The sequence below is a fragment of the Bos grunniens genome, chromosome 23, assembly GCF_055505025.1.
Source record: "Bos grunniens cultivar Pamir isolate PY7600 chromosome 23, Bosgru_T2T1.0, whole genome shotgun sequence".
NCBI lineage: Eukaryota > Metazoa > Chordata > Mammalia > Artiodactyla > Bovidae > Bos > Bos grunniens.
Window position 1 is genome coordinate 51717497 of NC_141187.1, and position 18117 is coordinate 51735613.

At 49.2% G+C, this 18117-nt stretch overlaps 1 protein-coding gene across 1 annotated transcript; it reads left to right on the plus strand.

Moving 5' to 3' along the window:
• Positions 1–6046: 6046 nt before the first annotated feature.
• Positions 6047–15930, plus strand: FAM217A (family with sequence similarity 217 member A). The gene is made up of 9 exons (XM_086370599.1): positions 6047–6123; positions 6534–6638; positions 7412–7496; positions 9771–9839; positions 10360–10444; positions 10608–10621; positions 11828–11902; positions 11994–12061; positions 14275–15930. The coding sequence occupies exons 1-9, from the start codon at positions 6047–6049 to the stop codon at positions 15485–15487; spliced, it is 1791 nt and encodes a 596-aa protein (XP_086226725.1). The 3' UTR covers positions 15488–15930.
• The last annotated feature ends 2187 nt before the right edge of the window (positions 15931–18117 follow it).

Below are 18117 nucleotides of genomic sequence, written 5' to 3' on the forward strand. Positions count from 1 at the left end.
CAACTTCAGGTGGTGAAAGCTAGGAGTGTTTGTGAGTTTTTGTTTGGTTTTTTTTTCCCCTATTTTTTGGTGGCGCTGCGCCGCATGGGGGATCTTTGTTCCCCGAACAGGTGTAGAACCGTGCCTCCTGCACTGAAAGTGCAGCATTTTAACCACTGGACTGCTAGGGGGAGTCCCTGAGTGCCAGCTTTTTATCAAACTTCAAAACCCTTGGCCAGGACTATAAGAAAATGATGATGGTATCATGGTCCCCAGCACAGGAGACACAAAATTCCACTTCTGAATTTTCAACTTGCAAATTTAAAAAATACAACTTTAAAAAGTAAACAGAAAGATGCACTTTAAATACAAATACTTTTTGAATAGGTATAGAAGTAACCAGAATCCCTGGGATTGGGTGTGAGTCTCATAATTTCATGGGTGCTTTTGGAGAGAGAAAGGAATTGGTGAAGGGGGAGGGTAGAATATTCTGGAAGCCAGAAGTTTCTCTCTTCCAAGCAGATGTGACTGGGTTACTCTAAATCCTCTTTCACATAAATAGGGAAGAACAAACCATGTTTTAAGCCATTCAAAGGCCAAGGAAGGGATCTATTAAAATTGATTTTTTCCAGTTCACATAAATTGACCTATATGTTCTTTTTATATTTTTATCGAAGTATAGTTGATTTATAATGTGCTAATTTCTGCTGTACAGTGACTCAGTTATACATATACACACATTCTTTTTCATGTTCTTTTCCATTATGGTTTTTCACAGGATGTTGAATATAGTCCCCTCCACTTTACAGGAGGACTTTGTTTCCCCGTCTATATATGACAGCTCACATCTGCTAACCCCAAACTCCAGTTCATTCCTCCCTTACTCCCCTCTCCCTTGGCAACCACAAGCCTGTTCTTTATTTGACCCATATATTCTTTTTAACGTTTTATTTAGTATCCGGGTATAGCTGATTAACAAATAATATTGTGATAGTTTCAGCTGGATAGCAAAGGGACTCAGCCCTACACACACACGTTATCTGTTCTCCCCCAAAGCTCAGCCCCATCCAGGCTGCCGCATCACATGCAGCAGAGCTCCGCGGGCTGTGCAGTAGGCCCTTATTGGTTCCCACTGTATCTTTAAGAGCTCCGCGGGCCGTGCGGTAGGCCCTTATTGGTTCCCACTGTATCTTTAAGGCAGTGTCTGTTTCTGCCTGTGTTGGGTTTGGTTTCGGCACACAGGCCTCTCTTTTGTTGCGGCCCGCAGGCTCAGTAGTGCTGGCGCATGAGCTTCGTGCCCTGTGGCACACAGGATCTTAGTTCCCCGACCAGGGGTTGAGCCCACATCCCCTGCACAGCAAGGTAGATTCTTAACCCCTGGACCCCTCCTGGGGTCCAGCCCCGGTAGGATCCAGGGATTCCCTCAGGAGGACGGCATCGGCGATTAAACGATTAAAGGGATAGCGTCAGTGGAGAGAATCAGAGGCCTAATTATAATTGGTTTACTTGGGAAATCAATGTACCCCCACACTCCAATTACTTTGGCCTGAAGAAAGAGTAGAGACAAAAGGAAAGAAAAGGAGATGAGAAAGAACGACACGGGGAGACCAAGCCTGTTGAGCAAGGCCAGTAGCTTTATTTTCAAAGGGAGCTTATATACCCTAAGTTGCGCATAGAGGATAATAGGGGGTGCGAAATCATGAAAAGTCAGCACTCTTTGATCCTTATTGAGACCAGGCTTTCTTTTCTGCCAACTTATCGTATACAAATGGTTTAGGTAATTTACATCATCTTCTGGCCAGAAGGCCTGTTAACATTTTATGCCTCTGATAAAGGTTTGTCAACCATAAGACTTATTTTCTCTAAGAGTAATTATTTTAAAGTTTGGTGCCATCCTCTGAAGGTGTTAGATAAAGTTGCATTCCTATAGGGCAGAGGTGCAGTGGTTTACAACAAAGGAAAGAATTTATTACCTTAAGGGTCTAAAGTTGTTAACACCAAGGCCACTACTTATTTTTTCTACATACCAACTATATTAATTAATACACTTCCAAGGATACAATACAGAGGATGTGGAAACTTGGCAGCAAGCATTGGCTCAACAATGAAATCTTCTACTAGTTCTATTCTGACAATTTCTGACTCTCCGAGAGGCTCTATACTATTTGAATATCTTAAGCTTCCTGTGCCTCTCAGGGTTGGGAGACTGTAAACAATCATATTTGTAGCTGTAGGAGTCCAGGTAAACCTGTCAGGCAAGTTAGAGAGCCATCTAACCCCAAGTTAGAGAGGGGTTTGGATTGAAACACTCCTATTATGCCCAGGAGGCTAATTAGCTAGAGCTCTAAGTTGATTTCCTTCAGAGAAAAGGTGTCGGGGATAACCCCACCCCCGTGACTGTCAGAGGAGTTGATGAAAGTCATGAAGCAGTAAAACAGACAGACTCTGGTTTTGGGGTAGACGCTCAGCCAGGCCCAGAGGGGCACCCCTCGAGTTCTGGCTCGCCTTGCCCACCAGAACTCTCCCACATGACCTTGTCATGGGTGGGGACTCCCATGCTGGCTCCCAGCAGACCCGGAGTGAAGTCCGTCCATTTTAAATATAGTGGTGTGTGCATGTCGATCTCAGACTCCCTAACTATCCCTTCCCCCATCCATCCCCCCACCACACTGCCCCCGACCCGGCAACCATTAGCTGGCTCTCGAAGTCTTCGAGTTGATCCATATATTCTTACTCTTTGCTCTAAATAACAACTGTTGGAATCTTTGCAGCAAATTTACTGACCTTGGCTGAAATCAGGAGGCCACGATGATTACCTTTTATTTTTAAATAAACTCTTGGAGGAATAAATGTTTTCTGCCACAGGTACATCTTCTTCAAGGAGCCAGATTCCATCCCTTTGTTCTGATGATGGTGCGGTGGCAAGAACACTGTTGGGGGCGGGGGGTGTGAACAGTCTTCACAGGGCAGGCGCGGTGCCAAGCCCAGCTGTGACCTTCAGTATAGTAGCTGCGTGACCTTCACTGTGGCCAAACCGCTCTCAGCCTGCGGTGCTGATGTTGAGGACACAAACCCCTCCCCTGTGAGCCTTGTTCTGAACCCCTCTTACTTATAATTCTGCTCTGTGGTGACTGGTACATTTACCTCTCAAAACCGAACCTGGGGTCGAGTATTATCTTCTCCCAAGAAAGGATCAGGAAGACTTCCGCTTGGCCTGCCCCTGCTCCTCCGGTCACTGTGATGCCCTGAGTTGCCCTGAAGGGCTGGCAGCCCCCCGGCGGGGGGCAGGTGTTATCAGCGCGATTGCTCCCACAGCAGAGCTGCTGCAGGACTGGGCGCTGGTCTTTTGGGTAGGCTGGTCTCCCATTCTTGACTTCCAGGTAACCGGCAATTCCTTTCTTTGTCGTTGTTCCCACAGAGGACTGCCGTGTCTCCCGAGCTCCTCCCGCTCCCCCTCTTCCATGGTGGGTGTGACAAGCTCAGCTGGCTTCCCGAGGGCAAGGTGTTCAGTAATGTCCAGAGAGAGAGGATCATCTCCAGGTTCCTGAAGGAGAGCGTGCTGAAGAGAGTGTTCCGCTCCAAGCAGCTGAGGTGGGAAGGCCCCAGCTCCCAGGAGGAGGGTCCACGCCACACCTCTCCTGCCAGCAGAGTGTAAGTGCTGTGCTAAGTTGCTGAGTGTGTCCGACTGTTTGTGACTCCATGGACTGTAGCCTGCCAGACTCCTCCGTCCATGGGTTTCTCCAGGCAAGAATACTGGCGTGGGCTGCCATTCCCTCCTCCAGGGGATCTTCCCGACCCAGGGACTGAACCCGTATCTCTTAGGTCTCCTGCACTGGCAGGCAGGTTCTTCAGTGCCGGTGCCACCCAGAGAGTAAGTTCTGATCCCCAACCCCAAACCAAAATCCAAAGTGAGTGGGGGATATAAAGCTAAGGAAACCCAGCTACGGAGAACAGGCATCTGGAGGATAGGGAGACATATAAAGCAACTCAGGTAGCAGAAATCAAATCTTGCAGAAAAATCGAAATAAAGGTGGAAATATGATTGAGAACTGGATCAACAGAGGCAGGTGTGGAACGTACTGATGTCCGTGCTTATCTTACGTTTGGAAAGATATTCGTGCACGTGTCTATCACACACCTTCCAGGAACAGATTTTAAACAAGATTTCTTACAACAAAACTGGGGCCTCCCAAATAAGGAAGGAAAGTGTTACAGCTTAATTTTTAAAACAAAAACACAACTTGTAACTGAAAGTAACTCCATGAATATTTCTTAGAGCAGAATTACACAAATACAAGGAAGTTAGGCTATTTAAGGTAAATCTCACAGAAATGGAGTCCTAAATTGGAGGTAAATATAATTGGCCCTGACTGAAAGACAAACCAGAAGCTGGAAAATGGGGAGGTAGGTGGGGGGTGGGGTAGGGGAAAACGAGTTACCTGGATACACTAAAGGCAAGCTGCCCATAGTTGAATGGGAGTCTTTCCCGCTGTTACGGAGTCTTAGTGGAGAGCAGAAATGCACGTTATTGGGACTTCTCTGGTGGTCCAATGGTTAGGGCGCCAGGCTTCCGCTCCCAGGGGTATGGGTTCAGTCCCTGGTCAGGGACCTAAAATCCTGCATGCCACGCACTGCGGCCAAAGAAATGCATATTAGGAATTAGAAAAGATGGTCCTGACTTTCTGAAAGCAAGCCCATAGTTACACTGCACAAGATCCTTCAGCGGAACATGCCCCGCCCCGAGCTTGGCAATACCTGGGAGAACCAAGGGAGCAGGAAGGGAGTGTGTGGAGCCACGGAGGGTGTCAGCAGAGGGAGGCGGATGCAGAGAACTGTTCCCTTCAGGAGAACGAGAAGTTAAGCACTGTTGTTCCTGACCTTGTCCATAAGCCTGGACAACGAGAAGGAATGTATGTCAGAGCGCTCGCCAAAATAGTTGTCAAGGGTCCGTGTCACCTTCCCACAGCAAGAGAACCCGAGGTGGGGAGAAGGCCCCTGGCCCACAGGGTGTGTGGCCTGAGGAGCTCCCCTTCTGCCCACCCAGACTAGCTCCGTCCCGACTGACGGAAGAGCTTGTCCAATGCCAAGAGACAGAGGCAACCTGGCCCTGCTTCACGGGTTAATAGGGAGGACTGGGTTGGAAGTAAGGCTACCGGCAGAACCGAATCCCGCAGAGGCCTGGGGCTGGTTGAGAAGGCTGGCCCAGGACCTGAGCTGCTCTGGAAAACAGCCACGTCCAACCCGCACCTTGACTCTCAGGGCTGGACTGGGGGCAGACCAGCCTGCAGCCAGGCTCTGCTTGGGCTCCCCGGCTGCTGCCCGGCATCCTCCACATCCACGGCTTGGCCCTTCCGCCCCTCAGGAGGCCTGGCCCCTTGCTTTCCCAGAACACCCTGCGGGGGCTGTGCGGTCACTGCCGTGTTGAACATGTGATGCTAAAAACCTTATCAATTTGGAGGAAGGGAGGCAGGGTTTTGATGCTGATGCAAAGCCTTCAAAAAGTCTCCAGAGACAGGAAGAATCATCAAACAGAACAGGAGAGTTTTTAAGAATATGTTCCATCAAGGAAAAGAGAGGATCTTAGAGGATGTGCTTATTCCTGGGTGCCATAGCCCAGAAGGACCTGAGGGGATTAGGAACCAGGTCAAGTTCTGAAGCTAAAGGAAAAGCAGAAACAGAAAGCAAGGATGGGGGCTGCATAAGCTACACACGTGACATGCACTCACATGTGAAACACACACGCGTGTCCACATACACACACCATTTCTGTCTTCCAGCCGGAGAACAGAAAACCCTTCCCACTTAGACACATTGGTCAGTGTTAGCTAGGAATATGTGGACGCCCACATGTACCCAAGTCACTATTTTTCAAGAAATTATAAGTTGGGAAATGTAATATTTAAGGCCAGGTTAGTCATTTATAAAACAAGAATCTCTAGAAGTATCGCCCTCGCTGGGCTGTTGAGTATTACGCTGGTTAATCTCTATGAAATGTTTGGCAGGATGCCCGAACACAGTAACCACACCATACAGAAAAACGTCATTTTGGGGGTAATTTAACCCAAACATGTACGGACTGTCTGTTATGCCAGGCACTCTGCCAGTCAGAGAAAGGCCAGGTCTCATCTTCAAGGTGTTTAAAAGGTAGCGAGTGAGAAATTTAAATGAGTAACTCTGATGCAACAGGTGAGCAACGAATTGAAAGCAAATCCTACTACAAACCCAAATCGGGGTCTCGAAGGAGGGAGCGGGCTGGCGGGGCGGGGCAGAGTCGCGGGCGGGGTGGGACGCAGGGTCGGGGTCCTGGGTTGGGGGCGCGGTCACGCTGCGGATCTGCGGTCAGGGGGCGGGGCCGGGCTGAAGGTCAAGGATGGAGCCTGGACCAGCTGCAGGGTCCGGCGGGAGGCCGGGGCGGGGCCGGGGTCAAGGTCGGGGGCAGGGGTCAGGGGGCGCGGTCCGGCGCGAAGGTGAGGTCGGAGCGGGGCCGGGGTCAGGGTCAAGGTCGGGGCGGAGGTCGGCGGGCAACGGGGCGCTGCGCTCTGTCCTCCCTGCAGGCCCGCCGAGCCGGAGGCCGGGCGCGCGGAGCGGCTGGGGCGCCCGGGCGGCAGCGCGCGCGGAGACGCGGCCGGGGACGAGCCGGGGGCCAGCGGCGCCGAGCGGTAAGAGGCGGCTGGGCCAGCCGGACGCCCCCTCTTCTCTCCCCTCCCGCCCCCGTTAGGAGGCCGGGCCCCCCCGTCCCGGCGCGCCTCCCCCGGTCCGCCCCGTCGCCCCCGCCTGGCGGCTCCCCGGGCGCCGAGCGTCCCCGAGCGGCGTCCCTCCCGGAGCCGCCCGGCGAGCGCCCTGCTCTCCGCGGTAGCTGCCGTCTGTCTGCGTTTTTGCAGCGGGTCCGAACTCGCGCCTTAATCTGCCTCGGCAAAGTCGTGACGCTTGCTGCGCCCGCAGGCTCTGCCTCGAGCGGCGGTGGCCCGGGACCAGGGTCGTTTGGGGTGGCAAACAGGCCTTTCGGCGGATCTGAGGCCCTTGGCGGGGTGGGGCGCGGGGGATCTGCCCTGCCCGTGCAGAAGGTGGATCCTGCTTTCCAACGGGGCCCCTGGCTTAAATGCTGAAAAGCAGACTGCACGACCCTGTGTCTTAATTCCAGACGATTCACCAGATGTCTAGTTTGTGTTTTAACCTTCCGATCTGATAGTGGCTCCCTTCTCGCTTCAGACCTTCGCGCCCGTCTTCTGTCACTTAGGTCTTCCCGTTTTCTCTTTTCTGTGGCCCCCCTCCCTTTGGCTGGCTGGCCTGGGTTCCCAGTTAACCCCCTCTTGTGAGCCGGCCTGCCCTCAGGCCAGTTTCTCCTCTTCTAAAGCGTTTTCTTAACCTCTGGACGCTCTCTCTGCCTCAACCGCGGGCCTCACCCTCCGTGTGCTGTCCCACACCTGTGCAGGATTCCCAGGAAACCGAGGAGCAAGATGGGCAGAAAAACCGGTGAGAGCCGTGGCCCCGGCCCGGCCGCGGCCGTCCCCTGGGAGGTAGGTGCAGCGGACCGGGCGGGGGCGCAGCATCCCCTCCCCACCCACCCGCTGCGGTCAGCGCCTCTGCAAGGTGCCCCCGCGGGCCCTGCTGGTCTCTGGGAGCAGTTTGCACTCCGCCTCTCGGTGCATTTGCAAGACCAGACGGAAAAAGTTCTCTTTAAAAAGTTTTTAAATTTTATATTGGAGTTTAGGTGGTCGGCAAGGTTGTCTTAGTTTGAGGTGCACAGCTCAGGGAGGTTCTGCTGCTGCTGCTAAGTCGCTTCAGTCGTGTCCGACTCTGTGCGACCCCATAGACGGCAGCCCACCAGGCTCCCCGTCCCTGGGATTCTCCAGGCAAGAACACTGGAGTGGGTTGCCATTTCCTCCTCCAGTGCATGAAAGTGAAAAGTCAAAGTGAAGTAGCTCAGTCGTGTCCGACTCTTCGGTATTCCATGGACTGCAGCCTACCAGGCTCCTCCGTCCATGGGATTTTCCAGGCAAGAGTACTGGAGTGGGGTGCCATTGCCTTCTCCTAGGAAGGTTCAGTCATACAGATATCCATGCTTTTTTCAACTTCTTTTCCCGTTTATCTTATTACAGAGTACTGAGTAGACTGTCCTGAACATTTTTATGTCCTTTAACAAAGGACAAATTAACCAGCTTCTCTGCAAATCTCCAAACATTTCTGATTGCAATGGGATTTCATGAAACATGATTCATCGACCCTTGATTCATCGACCATGCTCACCTGTTTAATATCCTTACACGTTTTCTGTGAAAAACATTGGCAAGGCAGGTGGATATCAAGTAGGAGGGCCCAGTTCCCCCCTGTAGGGAGTTTACAATGTGGCAGATGTCGTGGGCGATGGCCCACGTGGCGTGGGCGACGGCCTTCCTTACCTGGTGACTTTGCTTCCTCTTACGCTGTGATCTCGGCTGGTGACTTGGCTTCCTCATGCTGTGATCTCAGTGGGGGACTTTGCTTCCTCATGCTGTGATCTCAGTGGGGGACTTCGCTTCCTCTCGTGTTGTGATCTCAGCGGCGCAGTTTTCATCCGCTGCCCTTTATCTTGTTACTGTAGGGCTGTTCCTCTCACGGGTTGTTTTGCACCTTAGGGAACCAGGATTACAGAGCAGAGAGAAGCCTGAGAATCTGTCAGGAGGCTCTAAAAATACAAGTGTCTGGCCTCATCCTGCTTAATCAGCATCTGTGTTTTTCAACTTTTTTGTTTTTTTTTAATTGCATGTATTTACAGTTTTTTTTTTTTTCCCCCCGGCCGTGCTGGGTCTTCCTTGCTGGACGCGGGCTTGCTCTGGCTGCGGGGCTTGCTCTGGTTGCGGTGTGCGGGCGTCTCACTGTGGTGGCTTCTCTGCTTGCGGAGCCCCGGGCCTAGCTGTGGGAGTTGCAGCTTGTGGGCTCTACGGCTCGGGCTCAGCTGCGACGCTCTGGCTTAGTTGCTCCGCAGCCTGTGGAACCTTCCCCAGCTGAGGACCAAACTGGTGCCCCCTGCCTTGGCAGGCAGATTCTTAACCACTAGACCACCAGGGAAGCCCTCAACTGTTATTTTTAAAGAGCACCCCTGGAGATTCTCATGAGGAGACTAGATCCAAAGCACGTTCTCTCAAAGAACAAAGAATTTTATTAACTTTTTTTTGTAAACAAAAGCCTCTAGGAAAAGATAAACCAAGGCCCACATTCCAAAGGCCAGCTCTCCTTCCTGCCAGGAGGTAACTTCCTTGTGGATCAGTTAAATTCTCATCCTGTATTTAATCCTGTATTTAAGCTGGTGTGTCCCTCTTTCTCCTTAGTGCAGTGATGATGACCTAATACTACCTAACATTTCATTGGTGTGAATGTTGTTTAAAGATTAGTTTATAAAGGGTTTTCTCATTTGAGGTAACAAAGCTGCTGAGTTCATCCCTCAAATATTACTTTTAAAATTTTTATTTATTTACTTGGTTTGGCTGTCCTCGGTCTCTGCCGCTGCCTGCAGGCTTTGTCTAGCTGGGGCGAGTGGCGCTGCTCTCCTCGCAGGGCTGTGGCCCCCTGTCGCAGAGCCGGGCTCTGGACTCGCAGCTGCAGTGGTTCCAGTTTACAGGCTCCGGAGCACAGGTTCAGCAATTGAGCTGCGTGGGCTTAGCTGCTCCATGTGGGATCGTCCAGTATCAGGGATTGAACCCATGTCTCCTGCATTAGCGGGCAGATTCTTCACCACTGAGCCATCAGGGAAGCCCTCAAATATCAGTTTTTTTTAAAGTAAACTGTCCACCTCTTCACTTTCTCTTTTCTAGGATGAATTACTGCAACCCTCCCCTGCACACAGCCATGTTTTCCCCGCAGCGCTCAGCAGTGTCTGGAACGTGGGTCCTCAGGAGATATTGTACCTTTCCTTATTCGTGTCTTGCCTTAAAAAAAAAAAAAATTTCCTGCATGTTTTTCAACATCTGGAGTCTGGAATGAGATGTGGGCTAGTCAGTGTTGAGTATGTGAGGGTCAGAGAATTTTGTTCTGTTGATGGAAAGACTTTCATAGACTCTCAGATCCGGTACTCAGATACATAAAATCTAGTGGATGAGCCCTCGTGTGCCCAGGACACACTGAACTGGACACTTTATCATATTTTTAAAATCATTTTCGAAATGAAGCCATCAATTCTTGTAAAAGCCTTTCCATTTCCTGAGGTCTTATCCAGCTGATAACAGTTTAAGGTGAACGTTTCCTGCTCCTCAGAAATGCTGAGTGTCCGTATGGGGTGGAGGTGGGGGGTCATAGAACTTGGTGCCTTTTGTCATATTTTACCCAAAGGACCTATAAAATCATGTACTTGGGCTTGTAACATTTTCTTACATTAAGTTTATCCTGAAACAAATATTGTTTTAGAACTTGTCTCACTGGAATTTGGATGCAGAAGTGCCTGCTCCTGAAAATAAAAGCCCCCCACCTGGGAGGGACAGCGCCACAGGTGGTAAGAGACCCCTGATGTGTCCGCTTATATTTATAAATGTACAGAAACTTACACCCCGATCTGTAACAGGAACAACCACTCATGTTAAAGGGGGCTTGTTTTGAGTATCACCGGTTTTATGTAACTATTAATTGTCATTTTTTTTCTGTACACATTCTTTCAGGCAAAATTAACAAGGTAAGGATAAATATTTGGTTTTAAATAATTCACAGCACATTAACATGACACTGTATGTTCCTTAAAGAAAGTTTCTTTCCTCTAAGTTAAACTTTAAATTTTATTTCTATGGAGTTCTTCAAATAAGTCAAGTCAGTGCTTTTGCTTACTGTTTTACAAAGCTCCAAATAGGTCATTAAGTGAATACCTTATTATATTGCTTTTTTCAAAATAACAATATTATACATGGAAATTAACGTTGTAATAAATATAATATGTTCTGCTGCTGCTGCTGCTAAGTCACTTCAGTCATGTCTGACTCTGTGTGACCCCAGAGATGGCAGCCCACCAGGCTGCCCCGTCCCTGGGATTCTCCAGGCAAGAACACTGGAGTGGGTTGCCATTTCCTTTTCCAATGCATGAAAGTGGAAAGTGAAAGTGAAGTCACTCAGTCGTGTCTGACTCTTAGCGACCCCATGGACTGCAGCCTACCAGGCTCCTCCTCCCATGGGATTTTCCAGGCAAGAGTACTGGAGTGGGGTGCCTGCCAAAAGGGAGGTGGTCTCGCTCTTGAAATGCATTAAGTCAGTTGAAACGGTTGTATTTTGAAGTCGTGAAAGAGTTAGTCTTTCATTTGCTTTTATTGATCAAAATGTAAAACAGTTAACTGTTAATAAAATAAAGTGAAAGTGAAGTTGCTCAGTCTTGTCTGACTTTTTGCCACCCCATGGACTGTAGCCTACCAGGCTCCTCTGTCCATGGGATTTTCCAGGCAATAGTACTGGAGTGGATTGCCATTTCCTTCTCCAGGGGATCTTCCCATCCCAGGGATCGAACCTGGGCCTCCCACATTGTAGACAGATGCTTTACCGTCTGAGTCACCAGGGAGGTCCAAAGATACAGGTCTTCTCAGCTGGTTCCACTGGGGATCAGACCCAGGACCTTCTGCATGTAAAGCGGATGTGCTAATCACACACTGTAGAACCATGAGCTGTTAATGAAGACAATTTTAATGACAGTCAAGTCTTACTAGTTAACATTGTTTAGTTGATTTTTATAAATTGATTATACTATTCCTACTGAGGTCAGTACAGACCAAAATGTATATGAGGGCGAACTGTCAGATTCTAGCATATATTGCTTGGTTAGAACAAGAACTGTACATTCTTAGAACGAGAGTCGGGAGTAGAGATGCTGGGTGTTTAAATGTCTTCTGCCCCTTTATAGAACCACCTGGAAATTCCAGCAGAGCAGCTGCTGCTGGAGCTCACTTTCTCAGAGTTCGTGCCCCAGAGAACACAGGTGGGGTTCTATCCATCACACTCTGAAAATATTTTATTATTTTTCAAAAGGCATGCCATTACTAAAACGTCCGTGGTTTTTCTCTTCTTAGGGTAGTAAACAAGGGCTCCTCCAGCTGTGGGGTTACCCTCCGAGCGAAGCAAGCACCGCAGAGCTCAGGTGAGCGAGTGTGGCTGTCAACCCCTAACTCGGTGAGATAAAGATAGCTACAGATGAATTAGCTCCTCAGTTGAAGTAGGAGGCCAAAAAACAACCAGAAGCAAAAAGGACTGTGTGCAAATCCTGGGGAAGCCCTGAGAAAGGGAGTGGCCGAGCGTGTGGGGAAGCCGTGAGGAGGCCTCGCCGCGGCGGGGCTGGACGTCTCGTCCAAAGGAAAAGGAGCCCCGACGGGACAGGAGTAATTCACGTGCCAGCGACGGTTTTCATCTCGTCCCTGTGTTCGCTCTGAAGCCGCACGACAGTCCCGTTGGGAGGTCTGCTGGCATCGTGTCTGTTCCATAGGTGAGGACAGGGGGCAGGAAGGCTGAGCCGGATGTGAGAGCTCGGCTCGCGCTCGCAGACCCCGTTCCTCGCTTCAGACCCTCTCTGGGGTCCGAATTCTTCCTTTTTGGTTCTTCGGTGTGCGGGAGACCCAGCTGGAAGGCGTCTCCACATCGCAGGTCAAAGTGCCGGGGACGCTTCCGTGGACTCAGCGCCGCCGTTGGTCACTGTCCGTCATGCGTCGTCTGCGGAGGTTGCTGAGCTGGGCTGCTCTCTGCTCCCCGTTCTGACCGTCGGGCGTTTCCCCAGCAGCCGCCGTGCCCTCCGCGGAGGTTCTCTGCGCTCGGGGCGCGGCCCTCCTCGTGCTGAAGCTGAGGGCAGATCGGAGGCGTGAAGGCGGTTGTAGTGATTTGTGTCCGGGCGGATGGTGCTGATGGGGGGTGGGGGAAGGCTGCTTTTACGGGCAGGAGCTCGCAGGATGAGGTCAGGTGAAGCAAGAGGACGCGGATGGAGTCAGGCGAGGGCAGTGGCTGGGGCCACGGGCGCGGAACCCTCCGCCCCGGCTTAACCCCAGCTCCTCTGCTTCCGGGATGTGTGACCTCAGCCTGCCTGGCCCTGGGATCCCTGATCCGTCCAAGGGAGAAAATGGAACCGCCGATCTCGTGGGCTGTTGGGAGGACTACAGAGTTGATGGGTGTTCACGGCGGGTGCTGGCGAGGCCTGGTGATGGTGCAGAGTTGGAAGCTTGGGGGCAGGGAAACATTATGCTAATGAGATGTTTCTCCTCAGTGTCAACAAAGAGAGTAAAAGCCATGACAGCTTACGTGTTTGGTTTGCAGAGTGCGTTGGTGTAATTGTCTCACCTCTCAGACCACCTCCAGGGTGGATAATTTCCACTTTGTTCGCTGGTGGCAAACGGGTCCAGCCACAGTCTTCCATATTGAGATTCCATGCTCGCTCTCTTTTTTTTTGCTACATGGATTATGCTATTAGGTATAGATTTAAGGTGATTTTCCTGTGATTTTTCAGAGGCAAGTCATTAAACCTAATGCTTAGCTAAATGAATAGATTTTTACCATTTTCTGTATTTTTGTAAACCCCTCAAGACTACCTTGTTGACTTTAGTGTAAGTTGGCTTTAAAAGAAGCAAGAAGATACTGGAACTGTATATATGTCAATTAATGCATCAAATCTTTCCATGGCAGTATTTCTAGTAAGTGTATAAAACATACTAACTGTGAATTCAGTATTCTATGGCCTGGCTTTTTTGCAGTTTTCATTTGAATATAATACCTAGAAGTATTACCCCTAAAATGAAAGTGTACCATCAGATGGAAATTGCTATAGACTGTATCTGGGATAATTTTTGTTTATAGCTAGACATTGTTTTGCTTCCTTTTTTGGTTAGACTAATTTTTAAAAACCACAGTGGCCCAAGTAGAAGCCTTTCTTAAGTAACCTGACTACACTCTTTGAGTTTCCTTTTGTCTAATTCTGGGTCAATAAACGTTTCAGTGTAATTTCAGTTTGAGGTGGAGAGCCTCCTTCTCAGACATTATAGTTACACATGTGGTATATTCATAGGCGAGTGGCTATGATCAGCCACACGTAGCCTCCTGGTCATTCGGAGTCAGTCAGCCATTTCTAGGTAGAATGGTCTAGTCACCTATGCATGTACAAAGGACTGCCCAGTTATTATTTTAATCTATACTTTTAAAAACATAGATAGTTGTATATAGTTAGAGCGTATTTGAAAATTAACATGTTCTGTTACAGATAGATATACATGCCATTGGGGGCTAAACATTAGTCTTTGATAAAGCTTTCTTATTATTTTAATAGCATTTTAATTCTAGGCAACCAACCATTCATTATATAAATCATTTTTTAAGGGATTTCAAAATATCTCCAATGGAAACTGGCTGTAATGTGACCAATAATCCCATGAGGCTCTTCGGTGTGAACCCACTGACAGGTGCGTCAGTGGACAAGCGAGTTGGCTCCCACCCTGCACTGCAGGCACCACCAAGTCTCTGCCGTCCATATGCTGATGGAGACTCTTTCAAGGACAGGAGTGAGCCTCATATTAATTTATGCTCAACTCTAGAAAACAACAGTGGAGAACTTTTAACTGCTCCAAACTGGAATCTGAAGTATGGAAATAGCAGTGTGGAGGAAAATTTAACAGATGAAAGCGATTTATCAGAAAATGAAAAAGCAAACGATACTTTACTCAGCTATTTTAAAAAGATGGACCTGCACTTAAAGCCAGAAACAGTAGAAAATGTTGAAGAACCTTTCACAGAGGAACTGAATGAAGTATTTCCATATCCTGATTTTCTTCCCCCTCCTTTCAGTACTTTGGACTTGCACAAATTAGCCCTCTCAAAATCTGACAGTTGGAAAATGACAGTGGAGACGCCAGACAGCTCGCTGGAGCCACTGATGGCTCGTTTGCTGGACATGGAGAGACTTCAGCACCTGACCATTCAGAGAGAAAGGCCCAGACTCCAGACCTCCTTCTGTGCCCCAGTCGCCACCGAACGACCCCCTTCCTCCAAAGCTGTCTCCAAAATGAGACAGCCCAAACCTCCTGACCCTGTGGGGCTTCAAATGGCTTGTGTAGAGAAAAGTCATGAGAAAATTAAAAACAGCTCTGGTTCTTACAAGCCTGAACACGCTGCTCCCAAGTGGAACTGGAACTGTGCTGGCAAATACAAGTGGAGTTCTAGACCAGCTCTGAAAACCCCAGCCACCCCAAAACAGGTCACTGTAGTTCACGATGACTTTAAGAATCCCAAAATCTCCATTTTAAACCCATGCCAAGAACTCACAATCAAGCCCACTCCTGTCCAGACGACTCAGCTGCTAGTTAAAACGATCTCAGCCAGATGTCCGCCACCAAAGTCTCCTACCCCAATTCCACCCATACCTCTGTCTCTTCCTGACAGTCACAGGGAAGAGACTCAGGCACCAAGGACCAGAAAGAAACTTTACCGAAAAGACGTGGTGCTGAGCAGACCGTTCTGTATTCAGAAGCTGAACTGTTGTTTATCACCTTTAGTGATAGCTAAGGACAAGCGCTCACCCACTGACCAAAAATAACGTGACTCTTCTTTCCTGCATCTCAGCATGAGCAAATCTATTCCAAGAAGCCCAGCTGAAATATGGTTCCTCATTCCGAGATACAGGTATTACAGGCACACACACATACTCACTCACTCATTCACTCTCTCATGTGCGTGTACACACACGTGCACACTTGCACTCGTGTGTACACACACACACGTACGTGCACACACACGCTTATGTGCATGTACACACACACGCGTGCACGCGCGCGCGCACAGAATCCCCGAGTGTGCTGTGGAGTGGGGCTTGTGAGAGCCCCAGCTGAGATGGCTACACAGTAAACCAAGGGCTTCCCTGCTGACGCACTTGAGTCTCTTACATGTTCTAAGGAATGTCTCTCAGAAAACCATTCTACTCAAGGTGGTTCTTTATGATTATTTTCCAGTGTAATTCCATCATCAATAAATGGTATAACAGACTTATCACTGGTACGAGTATTTTTTTATTCTATCAGTCATAAAATAGTTTTTTGTTATAGTTGATTTAGTGCTGTTTCAGGTGTACAGCAGAATGATCTAGTTTTATACATATATATATACTTTCAGATTTTATTGTAGACTACTACAAAGTATTGAATGCAGCTCCCCTGTGCTATACAGTAGGTCCTTGTTGGTCATGTTTTACATATAGCAGTGTTATCTATTAATTCTAAACTCCACATACATCCCTCCGTCTTTCCCACTGGTAACCGTAAGTTTGTTTTCTATCCGTAGGTCTGTCTGTTTTGTGAAGAAGTTCATGTGCATTTTTTTAAGATTCCACCATATAAGGGACATCATATGCTATCTGTCCTTCTTGGTGATTTTTTTCCCCCTCACTGGTACCCTTTACCCTTCTCATCTCCACAAATCTCCTCTGTCACTTTGACCTAATCTTTGGGCATTGGCTTTGCCTTTAAAAGCTAAGGAAGTTGCTATTTTATTAAATTAACATACAAGACCCTCTGGGTCCTTCCTTGAAGCCTCAGTAACTTACCCTTCCCCAGGCCCTTGGTCACAGGCGTGACAGCAAGGTCAGTTCTCTCTGAGGCCCAGCTACAGATACAGGCTTGAAACAACCCTCTTCCCTCAGACTGGATAGCTTTAGGATGTTCAAGGGGAACGGGGAAAGGTCACTCATCACAGAATAGCCCAAATGTCTCATTCATTGAATTGTCCCCAAGACTCCCTATTGCTGGAGTCTTAACCCTGGGTTAGTTGAAACTCAAACAGCTGAAACTTAACTCATCAACTGGCGAACAAGGCAAAAAACTGTAATTAGCCAGGTGGTGCGAGAGGTAAAGAACCTGCCTGCCAACGCAGGAGACTAAGAAACACGGGTTTGATCCATGTTTGATCCAAGGGTGGGGCAGATCCCTTGGAGAAGGAAATGGCAACCCACTCCAGTCAATATTCTCACCTGGAGAATTCCAAGGACACAGGAGCCTGGCGGGCTACGGTCCGTAGGGTCGCAGAGTCTGACCCAATTGAAGCGACTTTGCACACATGCGTAACCGACATCCTTTTCTGCACTGGAGAATCAGGCAAAGAAGACGGTCCTGGTTTCTCTTGGAGCCTTAGGAAACAGGGTCTATGGGAGGGGCCCAGGGCTCCACTCTGAACACAGTATCCCAGGTGAGTTTGATGCAGGTGGCTCTTGGAACACGCCCGGAAAACGCTATACAGAGTGGGGAGCCTGAAGCAGCCAGCCTGGACCGGAGTCTGGGTGTTCCAAGGGGCAGTGGGCTTTGGTTTTAGTGGGTGGCTGGTGAATTTAACACTTCAAGCACCACCTGAGGAAAAACAGAAAAGCCTTCTTCCTACCCCCATCCCCCTCCCACAGAGGCAGTCTCTATTAAGTTTTTGCGTATCATCTCCCCAGTAAGGTGGCAAGTTGGAGTGGAGATTAAAGGGTGACTCTAATCAATGCTGAAGAGGCAGTTGTCGCTTGTTTCCTCCATGGTATCACTAGGAAAAGAACACGATTCAAATCGTACTTAAGAGGCAGGGGCCAGGGTATGCTTAGTTTTTAGGTTAATTTCAAAGAAAGTTCTGGAACCTTACAGCAGCAATAAAAAAAAATAAATTGTTCAGGATCCCTTATAATAGACACTTGAATCCCACACAATTAGGCTCATTAGCCAAATGGTGTAACAGCCTCTCCACAGATTTTCACAGAAATGGGATTGTGCTTTAACTCAATCCTGACCCGTTTCCCCACCAGCGCGTCCTTGTTTCCTACAGTTCTGAGTCCTGAACCTACACACCAACCCGCTATCCATCCCACTTCTACCTTCACCTGTCGGCACCCCAGGCAGGCCCTCACCTTCAGAACTGAGAGGTCTCATTTTCATTCGTAAACCCTTCTGCGGGAGCGTGCGCCCCGTTCAATGCTGTGTCCTGGTCGTTGCCTGGCACGTCGCAGACACCCTTTAAGGTCTCCGGCTAAGTAAGACGTGGAGTTCAGCCTCCACACAGGCTCGTGAGGTTCCCGCAGCAGCTGCGAGCACTGGCCCCACTGCCAGCCGTCTGCATGGGGACCCAGGCTCCGCTAACAGTTCTGACTCCTCAGGCAGGTTCCTTGACCTCTCTGTTCTTCCCTTACCTAATCTGCGGAGTGAGTAG

What these genes read in the sequence shown, in the direction of transcription:
- FAM217A (XM_086370599.1), top strand. Translation starts at nt 6,047, where the DNA reads ATGTACGGACTGTCTGTTATGCCAGGCACTCTGCCAGTCAGAGAAAGG. An exon ending in GGGGCCAGCGGCGCCGAGCG is followed by an intron (nt 6,639 to 7,411) that starts GTAAGAGGCGGC and finishes ACACCTGTGCAG; the next exon opens with GATTCCCAGGAAACCGAGGA. An exon ending in GCAAGCACCGCAGAGCTCAG is followed by an intron (nt 12,062 to 14,274) that starts GTGAGCGAGTGT and finishes TCATTTTTTAAG; the next exon opens with GGATTTCAAAATATCTCCAA.